This window comes from Octodon degus, unplaced genomic scaffold (assembly GCF_000260255.1).
Source record: "Octodon degus isolate 3935 unplaced genomic scaffold, OctDeg1.0 scaffold00045, whole genome shotgun sequence".
In the NCBI taxonomy this organism is placed as follows: domain Eukaryota; kingdom Metazoa; phylum Chordata; class Mammalia; order Rodentia; family Octodontidae; genus Octodon; species Octodon degus.
The window spans coordinates 5,791,864-5,809,990 of NW_004524621.1; the positions used below are offsets into that span (position 1 = coordinate 5,791,864).

Consider the following 18,127-nt stretch of genomic DNA (forward strand, 5'->3'; position numbering starts at 1 on the left):
AACCTAGGCTGTTAAGCTTAACCTCACTATCTGTCTGAATATCAAACATCTTAGGCATAACATGGAACAGGTATTTTTCATCAAGCATTGATATGTTAAACTTTAAGTACCAATACAAATAGAAAGGTGTAATACAACTAAAAGGAAAGCAAGAACTTGAGAACTAATAATTAAGAGAGGGAAAGGAGAAGAGCTAGGAAACATGACAGTGGCAAGCCATACAGTTATATGTAGAAGATGGGTAGGGCTTTTCTACTGAACCGGGTCACAAACTCAGCAACTCCAATGACAGCCTTTTGAGGCTCCACAGTATAAGACAGGAGAAGTCAGGGGTGGAAATTAGCTCCCACAGGGAAGAAAGGTTTGCCTAAAGCGGGAAAGCTTGGTCCCAGTGTTTACAAGTGTTTGTAAATGTGCAACTGAAAAGTGTAGAAGTGAGATGTTCAGTGGTCATACACAAAGCCTGGCAGTGCACACCTGTAATCTAAAGTACTTGGAACCCTGAGACAGGAGGATGAGGTCGAGGCCTGCTTAAGCAATATAGGGTCACTGATTCTGTCTCAAAATTAAAAAGGCTCGGGATGTATCTCAGCAATGGGGAGTTCAATCCCCAGTCTGGCATAAACAAAATAGTAATTTAGTGAGCATGATGGTGCTGACTTGTGATTCCAGCACTCCGGGAGGCAGAGAGAATTCTAAGTTTGAGCTGAGCTTGCTCCATAGCTCAGTGCAAAGAACCCGGTTCCAATCCCTTTCAGAGCAAAAAACAATTTTATAGAAGCTTTCTCTCACTTACGCAGAAGCCTCATGAATCTCTGTCCCGTCGTAGACTCCGCAGCCAGACAGCACCTGAGAGGGGCGGGGGGGGGGGGGGGGGTGGTGACTGGGAGCGGAGACGAGGGGGTAAGGGGCGGGGGGGCACGAAGGCAGGGAGGGGTCGGAAGCTGGGAGGGGACACTTCACAGAGTGGGCGGCGAGGGACAGAGGAGGACAAGGTACTGCGCAGGACGGGTCAGCGCGGAGGGGCAGCAGCGCGCACTCACCAGCGCCACTCGGGCCCCGGGACGCGGCGCTGAGCCGTGGAGGGACCGCAGGCGCCCAGGGAGCGGCGCGAGTACAGAGGCCGCCGCCAGCCTCGGCACCGCCAGAGCCCTGACTGCAGCCATGGCGCAGGGACAGCGCGGTCAGCTCAGAAGGTGCAAGGAGGGCGGAGCCACGACTCTACGCTGTGGGCAAGGCAGCGCCTGCGCACTCCGGGGCACGCGCTCCCGGGCACGCGCGCGCCTGCGCAGTGACCCTGCTGCGGTCTCGACCCGGGAGTGAAGAACTTGTCTGAAACGCCCTCCAGATGGACTTTAACCCCTTAGTGAAGCACCCCCCCACCTCAAATCCGTATCCACACTTAAATCCTGAGCGCCTGTTCCTTCCTCAAAGCATGCGTTTACACAGGTCAAGCCTCGCTCCTTTCCCTGCCAGGATCAGCCTACCAGCCTTTGGGAAGTGTGTTGTCATTTAGGGTCCCAGGGTGGACAGCAGCTTTCATGTTTAAGAGGCAAAATGGGAATGAGGCTCATGTCATTTAACAGTCTGGGGATGCAGCATTGCCTGGAGCTGAGGGACAAAAGGGAGGTGGAGCAGGGCATTGTTTCAACACAATCCCCTCAGCAGCTCTAATAGGGTTTTAACCATAGGTTTCTGGTGATACTGACTGGGGCCACCGTGCAGGGCATGCACACCCACACCCACAGGGAGCAGCTGTGTAAGGCAGAACAGGGCCGGGGAGCTGCAGAGCTGGAACAGATGGTGGATGGGCCTTGCTTCTGACATTCAGAACATGACAGCTGGGCACAGCGTTTGCCTGGCACACCAGAAGCCCCACATGGAATCCTCATCACCACAAAAACATATGAAACTGGAACGCACCTCTGCAGACAAGGCCCTGAATACACCTGCTGGCTTCTGCTAGGTTGGAAAAGCTCTGCTAATCCTCAGCTTGATACTGCCCCCTGGCCAGAAGTGGCCATGGTTCTGCACACACCACCACAAGCATGGTCCCCAGGCCCCTATTCCGCTGCAGGACACTGGGGACACTGACACAAAGACTTGGGGTTGGAGGGAAGCACATGTAAAAACTGTGGCACAAGTTACTAACTGAGGACTGTACAGCCTTGGCAGGTACTCCACAGAAATTAGCGCCAGTCATTGGCCGTGACTCATCCACATGGCTGACACTGACAAAGGTTCTACAATCTGAGGTACAGGATCTCAAGATAAATCCTGAGGGCATTTCACTGACCTTGTCAGACCAAAAAGCTACAACTCTTGTTGCACAGGTCCTGCTTTACCTTGGTCTTAACCATCCAGTAGAAAAGTATGAAGACGAAATATAGGAAGTAAAGCCATGTTGTTATGTTGAGCTGTGGGGGACTGAGGTCAATAATTTCTGACATTGCCAGTTAAACAGAAAACCCAATGCTATTATGGGCTTCTGTACTCTTTTAGAATATTTTGCTGAGTTTACACACCTATAATATTCAACAACGGAACTTAAAAAAAATTGGGGTATAACTATGAATGTCCATTTTGTATCTGTGTATTCAAAGTGGTTGGGATAGATATATAGTTGCATTCTCTTAATGAATAGAATGATTTGTTCTAATGGTGTTTGTAAGTAGGATCACAAGTCTGCATCTTGTACAGCAATTAACCATTAAGAAGAATATATGCAGTGTATTATTTGTTGAAACTGTACTTTCGATTTGATTTGAAACTGTCTCATTGCTATATGTTTATCAATAAAACTTTGAAAAGAAAAAAAAAAAAAAAGAAAGAAAAAAAAGAAATTAGCGCCAGTGACCAAGGCCTGAGTGCTGCACTTCTCCCCACTTCTCTTGGCTACAGCCCTGGCAGTCAGATCAGCATGTGCAAGGGCACCTGCAAGTATTGTGCTGCGACACCTGTGGCTCCAGCATGTCATGTGACTCATGCACATTCCTGGGCCTGTTACCTGGGCCAGTTGGAAGACCAGGGGTCAGGTGGGGTCCAGAGATGGGCAGGAGAGCAGAGGGGGCAGGGAACTCACACCTGAGGCTGTGCAAGGAGTCCCACTTTAGTGTGGCCCCCACATTGCCCCTCCAGGTAGAGCCCTGCAGGTGGCCTGCCCTCACCCTGCTCACCCAGGCCCTGCATGACATTCACTTCTCACATCAGGACGCATTATAAATACTTTTAATTCAGTTTATACTTAATCTTGCACTTCCTGAGTTCATCCGCAGAACTTTGTATTAAAAATATAAATAACTCACAAGTCCACAAACTCAAGCCTCACGAAGGCCACACTGACAACTACCACCTGCAGATCCTGGGCCCACTGTGTACAGGGTGTGCCCCAGCTGGACAAATGGGATTCTGGGCTGTGCAAGCTGCTCAGAGATGTCTCAGCATCTCTGTGCACCCTCAGCCCACCAGTTCCTCTCCTCCACAGGTGCCAGCTAAGCCAGCACTGCATCCTCAGCTCCTCCAAGCAGGTGCAGACTGTCATCATCAGACATCTCAGCATCCTCATCAGAGGTCTCAGCAGCCTTCTCCAGCCCTGCATCTTCCAGGGTGCGCTTCATGCCCTGCTGCCTGGAAACTGCCAGGGCATACCGGATGTTGTATCGGTTCCAGTCACAGCTGTGGACACAAGAGCACACAGCACTGGGTCAGCAAAAGGGTCCATGGCCCTCCACCTTACAGGGAACAGACACATTTGTGTGTCCCCTTTCCACTAAGATGATCTGCTTTCCCTACCACAGCCTGCAGCAGCCACCAGTGGCCCCAGTCAGGCCCCTCTATTTCACAGGGCAGCCTCCAAACTCAAAACTTCCCCACAATAACAGGATGAAGCCTACCACTGCTGCCCTTGGAACCACCTGGTAAGGCAGGGTTAGGAAGAGCCACACTCTTACATGGAGTGACAGCTGTGTGTTAAATCCCTAATACAAACAGATGCAGGCAGCACACATCTGTGTGTCAGCCCAAACTGACAGGTGGGACCCTAGTCAGAGCCACAAGAGGCAGGGACACCTGCAGCTAGCAAGACGGTCTCCTGGAGCAGGTTACACATCAACACCAAGCCCCACAACAAGCAGGGCACTGGGCAGAAAGGGCACGTAGAGGAAGAGGATGTTCTGGATGCTCCAGAGTCACTCACTACAAAGACACAAGATTACACCTGCAATTCCTGTGCATAGAAGGCTGAAGTAGGGGGCCTGGCCCTAGCTCAGTCCTTTAAGTGGCTGCTTCCACAAAGCTGTCAGCCTCAGGTTCCTGGAGTTCGAACCTCACAACTCTCTCGCTGGCCAAAAGTGCCCTGAAGGCATTCGAGGACTGAAGAAAAAAAAAAAAACAAAAACCCTTATTCCATGAGGCTGTGGAGATGGCTCAGTGGAATAAGTGCTTCCCTGGCAACACAAGGGCCTGAGTTCAATCCCCGGTTCCACCAAAAAAAAAAAAAAAAAAAAAAAAAAGACTTGCAGAAGGCTGAAGCAGAAGTCCAAATTCAAGGCCAGCCTGGCCTGCACAGAAAGAAAGGACAAACAGGACAGAGAATGGGCCTTTCAGGAACTCATGAGGGACACCTAGAAACTGCCTTATGACAGTGGGGAGGACAATGCTCGACAGGGTAGTCTTCACAATCTAGGCCCTGCTTTGAAAGGGGTGTTCTGGGGACAGGAAGCAGCACCATCAGGGAGCCACCTGGTGTGTGTGTGGTGGCTGGGCGTGCCTGCAGAACAGAGACAGTGACCAGCGCTGTTCCCAGCCCTTCACATGCTATCGTTAACCTGCTTTCCTGCTGGGGACACCAACACTGAGGCCACACCTCAGCAGCCGGCTGCCCAGCCACATCATGTACTCATGGTATCACCTGAACAGAACTGCCCAACTAAAACACTGGGACTTCCATCAAGTCCAGCGACACAGGGAGCAAGTCCTGGCATGGAATACAGGACAGAGGCAATCCCCCCACACACATACACCACCCTCCCACCAGCCCTGCTACACGCACAGTTTGGCCACGTCATCCAGGTGCCGCTGGACACCCTTCTGTAGGAACTGGACTGTCGGCAGCAGCTGTCCTGACCTGGAAGGGAGACACAGCTGAGTGTGGCCCACTGCACATGGGCTCATCTCAGGCCAGCAGCCAGGTTCCACAAGGCAGCCAGGAGCAGGGCAGCACACCTGGACTTCAGCTTCTGCCCATGCAACATGAGCAGCTTCTGTGTCCAGATGAGGTAGAACTCAAGGTGCCGAGAGACCTCAAAGGAAGAGGCTAAGAACTCCAGCAGTTTCTCCACATACAGCTGGGGCAGAGATGCGCTGATGACTTCGACTATGAAGGGGAAAAAAGGTGTTTGTTCTGGGGAAAAACCACATCAGGAACCGGCACTGCCCACCACCTGCCAAGGCAGGAGCACTCACTCTCTGCCCAGGGCACAGCCTCTAGTGCCTCCTGTGTCAGTGTCCTCTCGTTGAGCCGGAAGGCCATGAGGATGGCACGGGTGAACTCCCGCTGCCGCAGTGCCTCACGAACTTGCCCAGGGGTGACGCTGGTGTCCAGCTCGTAAGGGTCAAAGAGCATTCGGGCGTCCAGGGAAAAGATAAGGAGCCCCTCCGTGCTGGTGGCAGCCCAGCAGCGCCCTAAAGTGAGCAATGAAGAGGCACCCTCAAGATCTAAACACACCTGCCATTTTCTTAAAAAGCACCCTCCAATAGTTCAAGCTCAAGAACAACTGAACTTCGTAGATGTGTATACATCCCTCGGCCAGCACAGAACCCATGACATCCTCTGCTCTATAGGTGCCCCTGTGGCAGTGGCTCAGGCTACCACAGTGCCTGGGGCTTGTGGCCACAAGCAAAGCATGGAAACAAACCAAAATGGATGCATCTCAACAAAATGAGCTGTGACAGGAGGATGTGATTTGGACCCTACGCCCTGGGCCCAGTACCCAGCATGCGGATGTGGGCTCAAAGGACATAGCGACCCACCTGTAAACTACTCACATCTCGCCTTTTACCCTGCTCTGCTGCATGGTGCTGGCTGACATCCTCACTGCTTGTGTTCTGTCGTGGGAACCACATGCACCAAGGGGCCTTGTGGCCCTGCCAGGCAGAACCCATGCATGTGTGAGGACGCAGATGGATGGGAAAGATAATAGCAAGGGGCAGGACAGCCAGCCTGAGGTTGGTCCTGGGCCCATTGCCTCAGGGACAGCGGTGTCCAGCACCCACCAGCTGCTGTGACCAAAGGGCTCACCAGTAGGAGAGAAGCTCAAGGAAGTCACCCTGATTTCAGGCTTGAAGTGGCGAGAACTCATATCACCTGGAAAAAAAAACCTGCTGAAATCTCTGGCAGCAGCTCCAGGCTCCTCCCTGCCAGGTATCATGAATAACAGCAACCTCTGCTAGTCAGGCGGGGAATAGTCCTTCATGGGGCTCTACACAGCTGTCTGTGGGGACAAGTCCTAACTACAGACACGTGGCCAGGAGGCCTCTGCCAGCCTGGGGCTATACCTGCTATTCCCTTGCCCATAGGTCCACCAGCCTTTGGCTGACAATGCCCCATCAGGATGGTCCACCTGGGACCCAGCTGGCCTGAATCTTCCAGAACACAGGTGAGATATGGGCTCCTCTACTCTGTGCCCACACAGCAGAGGGACGCTTGGCCCTGGAGCAAATGCATGGGCCCTATGGGCACCACTGCCAGGTCTGCAGGTGCCCAGTATCCAAGCAAATGTCATGACATGGGAGCAGCTGCTAAAGCCCAGCATGGAATAATGACCACCACAGGAAAATGGTGGAGGGCAGGAGACAGAAGGGGCTTCTGCTCACCTTTTCTCACTCCCGGCAGTGGAATGGCAACCCCATCCTCCTCCCCAGCATCTTGGTCAATGAGTGCTAGGTTGCCAAACTCTGTCATCTTTCTTCGGTTCAGAAACTCCTAGGACAAGAAAGGTCATAGGCATGTGATCATCAACCCACTCCTTCCTGCCCCCAACAAGACAGGGACAAAGATGGAGGAAGGTGTGGTGGCCCTGACTTTGGAACCCTCCTCAGTGCCTACAGCTGTGGGAGGACAGGATGAGGCCTCACTGCCTAAAGCAGTCAAGCTATTTCAGTCTCAATGAAAACATCTTGCCTGGCCGGGGAGATGGCTCAGTGGAATAAGCACTTCCCTGGCAAGTGCAAGGGCCTGAGTTCAATCCCCGGTTCCGCAAAAAAAAAAAAAAAAAAACATCCTGCCCGGACATTGTAGGCTAATAGTTACTAGAAAACATTATATATTATACTTTTGCAAAGCTATAAATAAATGCCCCTACTGTTACTTGGCAGGCTACCACCTGACCCAGCTCTTGTCTATCTTTTCTTCACTCCTGCCACTGTTTCTCCCCAGGGTATAAGAGATCACATGGAGGAGACCAACAAAGCTCTACAGGCAGGCACCACCATGACAGCAACCACCAGCACAAGGCTGGAGCTCTGCCCCTCACCCCATACCTGCCCCGCATGCAGGGCAGCTGCTCCCCCAGGAAACTGCCAAGAGCACTTTGCACCAGAGTGGCACAGGAATGGGGAGCTCTGAATGCACACAGAAGCCAGTGTCCTGGGCCAGGGCTGAGCAGCTGAACTCAGCACCTGAATGTCTGCTCAGAGGCTTGGGGGACAGAGAGGGCAGAGCCTCAGGCCAGAGCCAGACAGCATGGGACAGAGGGGGTGCAGCCGTGCACTCTTTCCCGGCTCCCTCAGGGCTCAGGCACTCCCTGCCCAGCCTCCCACTTGGCCACAAGCCTCCCACTTGGCCACAGCCCTGGCCTGCATACTGATAGGACAGCTCCCTCCTGGCACCACTCTTTACCTCCATGGCATCCAAAGAGAAGTTGCAGGAAAGCTCAAATCTCTTCACCAGGATCTGCTCACGGATGTGGTAGAGGCACACGAATTTAGACATGCCCCCTGCCAGGATGCTCTGACCGTCCGCAGAGTAGCACAGTGTGGTGAAGGCCCTGTGGGGGGACAGTGCTCAGGGTGGCACCAAGGGCCTCTGCAGGATGGCTCTTTCCAAGCCAGCTCAAGGACCCTCCTCTCAGTGGCTTCCATGGCCCCTGCCCGGTCACTGAGGCCCTCACACTGTGCCCCACACAATGTGCTGCACAAGGGGCCTGTCCTGTGGCACCACATACAGCCCTCCAGAAGCCTCGCAGAAGGGCCTATAGAAAATGAGCCAGCACCATTCCTCAGATGTGATACCAAGACCATAGAGGGCAGAAAAAAGGACTAAACCAGATGCCCTCCAAACCTACCACTTGTGTCAAGAACACCCCGAGTGGAGAGACACTCCCAACATAGCAAAAATCTGCAGGTCTCCCCGCAAAAAATGTCTCCACAGGCCAGAGACACCAGGCCCCTCCTGCAAACAGGCAAGGCCCCAAATCATCATCCCTAATAAATTCAAATGGTCACTGAGTAGCGAGGGAGCCAACACTGAACTGCTGGATATAAACTCGGCTACCAGGCAGGTTGAGGAAGGGAAAGCAAGTGATGGCAAGGACAAGAGGCATGGCTAGGGAACGTGAATGGTGTGGCCAGGGGACCCGCAATGAGTACCACTGTACATGGATGAGGCTGAACAAAGTGCCCCTACTAACCTACACAGAACCTAGTACTCCCTGGCAGAAGAGGCTCAACTGCTGAACAGGCTCTAGGAGTCCAGGCACCTGCCAACTCCCCGCTGTGCTCACAGCCAGGGCCAGGCTGGCTGAGGGGCAGACTGTGGGTGTAACACCCTCACAGTAGAGTAAGGGTGACTGGGCTGCTCTGTGACTGTGTCCCCATCAGGCAGCTGACATCTGCAGTGACCCAGGTCTGGAACTGGACCTGGTCTCAGGGCTGTGCCCTTTTCACCCAGCAAAACCCAATCTGCCCACTGGGGCTGTGGGGCTGTGATCTCAGACACAGGCTGTGTGTGTCCACAGGAGCAATGCACAATACCAGAGAGGACCAGCCACAAATTCTGGCCATGCGGGTCTTGGGTCTGAAAACAGAAGTCCATGATCCAGCCTCACTCAGGTCCCATGTGCCCCCAGACTCCAGGGCTGGCCCACATGGTCACTCACTTGCCCTTGGCAGAGTGCTTGGCTGTGATCTTGTCCAGCTCCTTCCGGCCTGCCTTGAGGTCGTGCCTGCCCTCGATGGAGCCGGTCTGCACAGCAGTCTCAGGGTCCCAAAAGGTGATCTGTGAGTTCAGCGTAGCCACAGCCAGTTCTGCACCATCGGGCCGGAAGGTCACAGCCAGAGCTAGGGAAAATCCACCCTCAGACACAAGACCTTGGATGTCTTGGGAGCCAGGAAGTAAGGCCTGCAACAACCCTGGTGGGCAAAGGTGCTATCCACCCAAGTTCCACACTTTGACCTGTAGAGGCACCTTAGTAGACCAGGCCTGGCCCATCCACATGATACCCCTGGACTGGATACAAAGGCTTGCCTGAGGACAAGGCTATACCATGGAATGTGGGCAGAAACAGTGCAGAGATAGGAGATAGAGGCCTCAGGGAACTGACCCTTTGATCGGCTGCAGGGGCTCAAGAAAGAAGTGGGTAGCCAGGGCCCCTAGAGTAGCCTGATTCTTTTGAAAGTACAACCTAGCACAGCACTGCTATTCAGGGGCAAATCAGGAGAGCTGCAGGAAGCAGCAGCCAATGCAAAGTGACTACCATGACACAGTCTGTGTGGGGTTCCAACCTCAGCCCACCAATGGAATAACACAGTGGAGGCAGACAGGGAGATCAGAGTAGACCAGGCAGGGGCATGTGACATCAACTCACCGTCAGAAGTGAGGGTCAGGGTCTCCTTAGTTCTCCAACTGTCAAACATGTCCCATAGGCGCACCGTTTTGTCCCAGGAGGCGCTGGCCAGAATGGACTTCATTGGGTTAAAACATAGACCGCTGATGGGACCCTCATGACCAGACAAGACCTGTGGTGGCAGAGAGGCTGGGAGGTGATGGAGGAAAAGTGACTGCTGCTCCTTCAGCCAGCCTTCCTGTCAGGCTGCTCTTGCCCTGGACCACCAGCTCTGCGCATTCCCAGGCAGCAGGGAAGCCCTTTCTGGGCACCCAACCCTGCACAGCATGGTTGTGGGACACTGGTCCTTACATCAAGGAGCCTGCCTGTCTGCATGGACCACACAAAGATCTCAAAGGAGTCCTGGGCGCCTGCAGAGACAATCTCCCCACTGGAGTCGACAGCCACACAGGAGAACTGGGTGGGGCGGGGAGATGTGAAGGTCCGGAAGTTCCGGTACCTGTCAGGAAAGTTGTGCCCAGGTCAGCAGTCCACACGGGGGTCAGCAGACCACAGGGAAGTGTCCGCCCTCACCAACAGACACCCAGTCCCAAGCCCCTGCCCAAGGAGCAAGACCTCACCTGTGAAGGTCAAAGGCTCGCACGGTGCCATCCATGGACGAGGTAACGATGACATAGCCGGTGGTAGTAAAAGTCACGCCAGTGACCCCACTGGAGTGTTCAGTGAAAGTAATGAAGCAGAAGCCACTGAGGGTGTTCCACACTTTGACCTGTAGAGGCAAAAGAAGCAGATGGGCACAGCCACCCAGGTGAGCAACCTTGGAAGGACCAAGGTACGTGGCAGTGGGTGACAGGGAGGAGGATAAAGGACATCTGGTTGTGCAGAGGCAGCATGTGAACACCAGGTCCCCTCTGCTTGAATCTACTCAATGGTGCACCCTCGTTAGAAGCTGGAGATCCAGGCTTAGCCCACCCACTAGGACCTCTGGCCCTGCCCATTACCCACCTTGCCATCGTCCCCGCCAGTGACAATGTACTGCCCATCTGGAGAATAGGCCAGCGACACCATGCTGTTGAAGTGGCCCTGTTGCTTGAGCACGTAGGACTCACTCTGCCACTCCCACACCAGCAGCTGACCCAGGCCTATATGCAAAGGGGAGGTGGCACATGTGCCCTGACCTGGCCCAGGGCAGAGAGCCCTGACTGACCTGTGACCTGTGTCACCCCCTGCTAAGGCTGAGGAGGACCAGCCATGGAGAGCAGTCCGATTTGGCAGGGGGTGAATGCCCAGAAGGGTTTAGACCAGGTGCTAAGGTCCAAGAGCTATGAAGGGAGCTACCAGTGAGGACCAAGATTCTAGCAAGTCCATGGGTGCTAGGACTCAGGAGCAAACCCCTGGCAAGCCCACTGTCTCCCTGCAGGCCCACACTGCTGGGCCCCAAGGTCCCCTGGTACCGACCCTGTTCTATTACTCTTGTTGGGCCAGAAAAACAAACCTGAGCAGCCAAAGGCGATCCAGTCCCCAGAGCTGTTGATGGCAACCGAAGAGATCCTCTGGTCTGAGATGCTAAGGAAAAGTGCCAGCAGGTGAGCAGGGGCATCCACCATGCCCAGCCACCCCTTCCCTCCCACCACTCAGCACCAGAGCCATGTGTGCAGCCAGCACAAGAACTTGCTGTGTTCCAGGTACAGGGTCAAAGGAAAAGAGGACAACAAAAATAAAAACGCCAGTCGGTACAGTGGTGCTCACCTGGAACCTTAGCTACACAGACACTGAGGCAGGAAGACCTCAACATAGAAGCAGGCCAGGGCAACACAGTGAGACCTTCTCAACATAAATACTCAAAAAAGGACTATGGACATAGCTCAGACTACCTGGGTTCAACCCCTGGAGACTTAATAAGAGAAAAAGCCACCACACTCCAGCCTGGGGACGAAAGCCCATGGCCAAAACAAGGGGTGCAGGGTGCAGCGAGGAGACACAAAACCCAGAGCTGAGGGCTCACCTGAGGGAGTGAATGAGGTTAAACTCTGGGAGCTCATGGAGGTGGAAGATGCCAGAGGCAAACCCTGTGACCAACAGATGCACCTTCTTGTGGTAGGCTGCCGCAGTTAGGTTGTTGAAGTCTCCTTCCTTGTTGAAGAAGTATCTAAACAGATGAGTGACAGCTGTGGGTGGTCCTCCCCCTGCTGCTGCCCCCAAGTCGAACTTTGGCCCCACCCTGGAGACCTACTTAGCCAGCCTCGAGTACTTCACTTTCCCCTTTCTCTCCTCCTCAGCTGGTGTGGCCTTCCCTCGGATGGTGGTCTCCCTCTCATCCCCCTCCTCCTGCTCCTCTTCCTCCTGCTCTTGGCGGCGCAGTAGGTCTGCCTTCCAGCCAGTGGGGGCTTTCAGTCTCAGGTCCTCAGGCAGGGTGTCACACTGCCACACACAAAGGGCTCCATCCTGGCTGATAGAGTATAGCTGCAGGGACACACAGGGTGGACACAGGTCACCCACTCCACCTCCAGGGCAAAACCCCTCGCTCCCATGTGGCCTCCTAGGCCATATACACTAATGTTCCCTTGAACCAGCTCAGGAGGAAGGGACCTGCAGCTTAGAAATTCAGTTATCCCCAGGTATCACTTGGGCTAGAGATCCTGGGCAGGACGTACATCCAGGCTGTTGGACTCAAAGAAGCAGGCCACAATGGCATCCTTGTGCCCGCCCAGTGCGTAGTAAATGAGGTTGTCCCACCGCTCAGCTCCAAATACCCAGGTGGACATGTCCTTGCTCCCGACCACAAAACACCTGGAACAGAAGGACACAGTTGCTGCATGGTAGCCATAGCTACGCGAACGCGGCCTTGTTGGCTGGTCCAAGCATGCTGTTTCCATCACAACCACTTCAGGGACAGAGCTGGCTTCTCAGGAGACCTGGATGCAGCCTGAGATCCCAATCCACCCTGTGAATGGCACCAACAGTCTCCTATGTGGGACACAATGTCAGTCACCGAGGCAGGAAGGCTGTAGGATGACAGACACACAGCCTGCCTTCTCCCTGGCAGCCTGGGTGGTGCAGAGACAGTGCTGGTCCCTTGAGCACTGTAGCCTCTCCCTCACAGTGGAGAAAGAGAAGCCAGCAGCTTCCCAGGCATCTTCAGGGTAGGGACAGTCACAGGTGGTCGGGACAGCAGCCCTCAAGCAGCAGCACCTGGTAGCTCTCCAGCCCAACAGCACACACGGACACATGACTCATTTCCATCGGGGCCGGACTCACACAGGCTCAGACGATGAAGGAGCTCACACTCCAGGGAGCCAGGGCCTCACCTGGAGTCATCTGTCCAGTCAATGCATGTGGTTTCGTCATACGGGCCAAAGTAGGTTTTGTCCAGGACAAATGCATTGAATTCTCGCTTCTTCCCAGGAGCGTGGTACATCTGAGCAATGTTGCCCTTTGTGACAACAAATTTCCTGCAGCAAGAATGACACAGGGGAAAGGACCAACAGTGGACCAGACCCCACAGAGATGCCAAGCCCAGGCCAGCCCTCCACTGCAGGATAGAGAAACGGTGGGGAAGAGGTCAGGGTGGACATAGGCTGGCCATGCACCCATGTGACCACCCAGAGCCCAAAGAGTAAGATGTGGGAGTCCACCGGGACGTCACTGCTCTCACCTGCCATCTGGGGAGAAGGAGATGCTATGCACAGAGCCTTTGAAGTGGAAGTGGTGCAGCACGGACCTGCAGACCAGGCTGACCAGCAGAGCAGCACCCCCTGCAAGAGGCCAGTGTGTGACATCAAGGCACCAGGGAGCCTGCAGCCATGTGCATGGTCACCTTAAGAGTCCACATGGTTGCAGCACAGAAAAGAACTGCCCATGCCTGTTCTGGGACCCTGAAATGTGGGCCTGAGGGCCACAAAACCCAGCTGTCTTCCCTGTAATCCCACTGGCACACAGAGCAAATGGACTCCCAGCCCACCCAAGCACCACTATCTTAGCCCTGCTGGACCCAGACAAAGAGGTGATAGAGAGGGACCATTTCAGCCCATGCCTGTCCTGGGAGAACCTATTCCTTGAGGCTTGAGGCCTGCTGCCTCAGTACCTTATCCTTCCTCTCAAAGCCCTGCCCACACCAAGGATGGTGGAGAATGATCACCTTCATCAACAATAATCGCAAGCCGGCCATCAGGGGACAGCCCAACACACTTCACGTTGAACCTTGTGGCCAGGGGTAGGGTGTCAGATTTGTTGCTGAGAAAAAGAAAAACCACAGTGTGCCGTAAGTTTTATGTCACTGGACCAGGACAAGGTCTGCCTCATCCCAGCAGTACCCCCCGTCCCATTCCACCCCCTCAGTCACCTTCCTGTGCCATACCTGCCCTGTGCCACTGGGCCCTGGATGCCAGAGTTCATGGGCAGAGGGAAGAAGAAATGAGAATGGCCCTAGAGGATAACTACCAGGATATACTGACCACCTCAGAGGTGGACCTGAGAACACTGCGCCCTGTAGAAAGTCAGGAAACCAGACACAAGCTATGTGCCCAGCACACAGCATGCATAATGGCACACACAAAGCTGGGTTTTCAGAGAAATGGGAAAAATACACAGAGCAATGAGGTCTATGTACAATATACAGCATACTGTATATTACAATTTGTATGTATACAATATACAGTATATTGCTGTACAATATACAGCAATGTATCTGGCTCTAGCTTTAGTACTGTTTGAATTTCTCTCAGCCAGTACATTCCCATTCCTCTAGGCAGCCAACACTAGGTGCCACTGGAATGACAGGAGCAGTCACCCCATAGCACGCTCTTTTAATGGCCAGTAGGCAGAGCAGGCACCACTGCCGATCCATCTTGCAGACAGGGAAACACACCAGGGCTACCCCACTGGAGCTGTGGCGCAAGGGAGAGGACTCCAGAAGCTCCTAAACAAAGAGATGTTGCCCAGGCTACAGGAGTGGCTCACTGCCTCCCCTGCAACTCTGGGAGAAACGAGACCAGAAAGGAAACATAGCTAAACCCGATCAAAATTAACCTCTGGCTAGGCATTGCCCACCTAACTCCAGAGGCCAAACACCACTGAGCTCCTGAGCAAATAAGGGCCCAGCTGGCCTCCACTCCCCCAGCTGCTAACACAAAGCTGCATCTCTTGCCCACAAGAGAAGCAGGTGACAATGACTCTAACCTTTAAGGGTAACATCAGGCAAGAGGTAGCTAAGATAGCAGAAGAACAAGGCTATCCAGCAGGCAGTTCTTCCACTGCTAACACAAAACCCTGCCAAATCCTTTAACCTCTGGGGCTATCTTAATCAATGGATGTCCATCTTATAAAAAGGCAGGTGTGGGGACACATCTGCCTCCACACCAGGCCAGTTTCCAATGTCACAAATACCATACTTCAGCATACTTACTTCTTAAGATCAAACACAGTGACTCTATTCCCCACAGGACTGATAACCGAGTTTCCATCACAGGTGAAATTTAAGTTTCCACGTCGATAAACTGTACCCAGCAAGTTGGAGAACTGGAAAGAAAATATGCTGTTGTAACACAGAGAAGTTTCCACTCCCTGGGAAGGGCAAAGTGAGGCGTCTAGACAAAGATAGCACAAAGGACCCAGTGGCTGGGTCCCTGCTGATCCCTGGGGGCATCTCGGCAGGGGAGGAACATATGAATACAATCTTCAGAACCTAGGGCTGGCTTTGCAAAGGTGTGTGAGATGCACCAAAGGCATCGGCCAGGCAAAAGGGAAGAGACCCATGGTTCAGCAATGAAAAGCCCTAACAGTAGACTGGGGCCCTAGAACAGACCGCTGTGCTAACACCCTACTCATCTGCTCACCACAGTTGTCACACAGTACAATACTAGGGGGTACAACTGTACCTCATATTCTACATCTATTGGGAAGAGCAAGTAGAGGGCTGGCCAAATAGCTCAGTGGATTAAATGCCAGCCCCGCGCCCAGGGGTGCAGTAAAATGCTGATTGAGACTGGGCGCGGTGGCCCACGCCCGTAATCCCAGCTCTTGGGAGGCTGTAAACAGGCGGATCACTACAAGTCTGATCTAGTGGTGAGACCCTGAACACTCTGTAGACCCTTTTCTTAAAATAATAAAATAAAATAAAAAAGCAAGTAGACTCACACAAGCAGGTTCTAAAATACAAACCAGACAGCTACTCCCAGGGAGGGTGTTTAAAAGGCCGGGAGAGCTGGAACCTAGAGGAAAGGCGGCTAGCCAGGCTAGCATCTGGAATTCTAGGTAGAACACGCGGGGAGGGTTCTAAGCCTGAGCCTAGGTTCTGAACAGAGGTGTCCCACCACATTCCTACTGCCTTGTGGTTGCGGGACTGGTGCTGGGACCTGCGCGTTCAGGGGCAGAACTAGGCCTAGTTTTTGGATGGGCGAGTGAGTCATGATGAGCCCAGCAGCAAGGCTGAGGTGCAGCCTTGGGGACCTACAGGTAAGGAGCTGGGCCTCCAGGGAGTCGTGCTGGAAAGAGCGGCCAGCGGGGACCTGCGCAAGATAGAGCGGCCCACAAGGGTGATGGCGGAGGGGGCCCTGGCTGCGACCCACTCCCTGAAGGGCCACACGCCACGCACCCCAGGGGTGCCCAAGTGGGCTGCTCTCTCCCTGTCCCACCCGCCCTCTCCCCGCACTTCCGGCACGCAAGCCGACAGCACCCCCACGGTAGATCGGGCCCGGCACACATATGAGCTTTCCCGGTGGCGCCCTCCGGGGTACCCGCGGCGTCTCGCCTCGCCGCTGTCCTGCCCACGTCGTCCCCAGCGCCAGCGCTCACCCGGTACGCGAACTTCATCGCGCAGCTACACGTGTGGGCCGGGGCCGCAGCGACTTCCGGGACAGGGACGCCTACGGGTACGCACTTCCGGGACGGACCTAGCGCCGCCGCCCGGGGCGGGCCGGAGGAGACCCCGCCCCTCCGTGCCTGTCCGCTTCCTCCAGGTCTAGCGTCGCGGCCCCTCGCTGGGACGCGCGGGAAGGTGCGGGGTGCGATGGCCCAGGAAGAAAGAGGCCCCAGAACCAAGGAAAGAACCGGGATTTCCCGTGCACCACAGTGCTTAGGAAGGACAGCCTGGCCCGCGGACCTCCAAGTCTGTAGGTCACAGGGTAGGAAACTATTAAAAAAACAAAAAAACCCGCAGTGCTTCCCATGCCGAAGACTCTGGAACAAGGATTAACTCCTCACACCGTGTCATCGTGAAAGAATCAGGTTCAAAACAGCAGTTTCTTCTTAAAATGTGTATTGTTAGAATTTTAATGTTTACATTTTAAACAGTCTTCATACAGTGGTTTTAGTCTAACATATTACAGAATAGTGTGAAAAATGACTTTCCATAATAAACGATGAAAATGGAATTAACACCTTCAGCGTCAAATCCAACTGGTCACCCCCCCCATCACAGAAGCCCCGCACATTAAATTGTAAGGATGCTAGCCGTTCTTACAGCCAGATACACAGAATGAGGACATTTAGAGAAAGGGACATGTTCATGAAAAGTAAAATTTTGAGATTTTTCTTTGTATTAGGAATTAAACTCATGACCTCAGACTTGCCAAGCAGGCGCTATGCCACTGAGCTGTATCCCCGGCCCATGAAACATAAAATTTAAAAAGCATTTTTAAAGATCAGAGTTGAAGGCAGAACCAGCCTGGTTAGTTCTTTTATAAAAAGTGGCATTACTTTTCCTTTTAGATGCAAACCTGGTGTATTTATTTTCCTTTTAAACTTTAACCTTACTTAAATGCTAAAGAAAAAGGTGGGGCCTGGGAGATAGCTCAGTAGAATAAGCACTTGCCTGGCAAGCGCAAGGTCCTGAGTTCAATCTCCAGTACCGCAAAATAAAAAAATTTTAAAAAGGTGAACATAGAAGCCTAATGTGTGTTTTCCCTACACTATGAGATTCCCATTCACCATGGACATTTAAGACCAACACATGAAATCTGACCATTAAGGGCTGGGCCATCCATATATATGATCAAATTCATTTTGAGACAGCACAATTCCACCTTAAAACCTCGAGTTATACTTTTTCCAATCATTGGAGAACACATGAAATTCTAATTGATCTTCTTTTCCATTGCTCATATGTACATGCTCCCTGCATATCCTTTGCTTTTGAAACAACATTTCATACCAGCCTTCTCTACTATTCAATATATGCCACATCTGGGTCAACAAAACCAGCTGTCTTACATACAGAACCTCACAACAAAACCCCAATGGCAGCCTCCTCATTAGTATGATTGCTAAGAGGGTTTTTTTTTTTTTTT

At 53.2% G+C, this 18,127-nt stretch overlaps 2 protein-coding genes across 2 annotated transcripts in view; both read right to left on the minus strand.

Annotated features, from left to right (window-relative positions):
- CUNH21orf33 (chromosome unknown C21orf33 homolog) overlaps positions 1 to 1,210 on the minus strand; it is an 8,582-nt gene extending 7,372 nt beyond the window's left edge. Inside the window, exons 1-2 of the mRNA XM_004631956.2 lie at positions 1,044 to 1,210; positions 797 to 849 (exon numbers count right to left, since the gene is read on the minus strand). Of these exons, the coding sequence (XP_004632013.1) occupies positions 797 to 849; positions 1,044 to 1,166 (176 nt within the window). The 5' untranslated portion in view covers positions 1,167 to 1,210. The remainder of the gene's footprint in view (positions 1 to 796; positions 850 to 1,043) is intronic.
- A 2,002-nt stretch (positions 1,211 to 3,212) lies between these two features.
- Pwp2 (PWP2, small subunit processome component) lies at positions 3,213 to 16,703 on the minus strand. The gene is made up of 21 exons (XM_004631957.2): positions 16,635 to 16,703; positions 15,247 to 15,359; positions 13,981 to 14,075; positions 13,498 to 13,597; positions 13,151 to 13,294; positions 12,497 to 12,632; positions 12,076 to 12,305; positions 11,848 to 11,991; positions 11,338 to 11,408; positions 10,848 to 10,984; positions 10,463 to 10,611; positions 10,194 to 10,341; positions 9,864 to 10,014; positions 9,156 to 9,336; positions 7,898 to 8,045; positions 6,874 to 6,982; positions 6,299 to 6,364; positions 5,464 to 5,682; positions 5,224 to 5,374; positions 5,051 to 5,125; positions 3,213 to 3,675 (listed from the first exon to the last, which is right to left on the minus strand). Exons 1-21 carry the CDS (start codon positions 16,650 to 16,652, stop codon positions 3,492 to 3,494), a joined length of 2,769 nt encoding a protein of 922 aa, XP_004632014.1. The 5' UTR covers positions 16,653 to 16,703; the 3' UTR covers positions 3,213 to 3,491.
- Between the last annotated feature and the right edge of the window lie 1,424 nt (positions 16,704 to 18,127).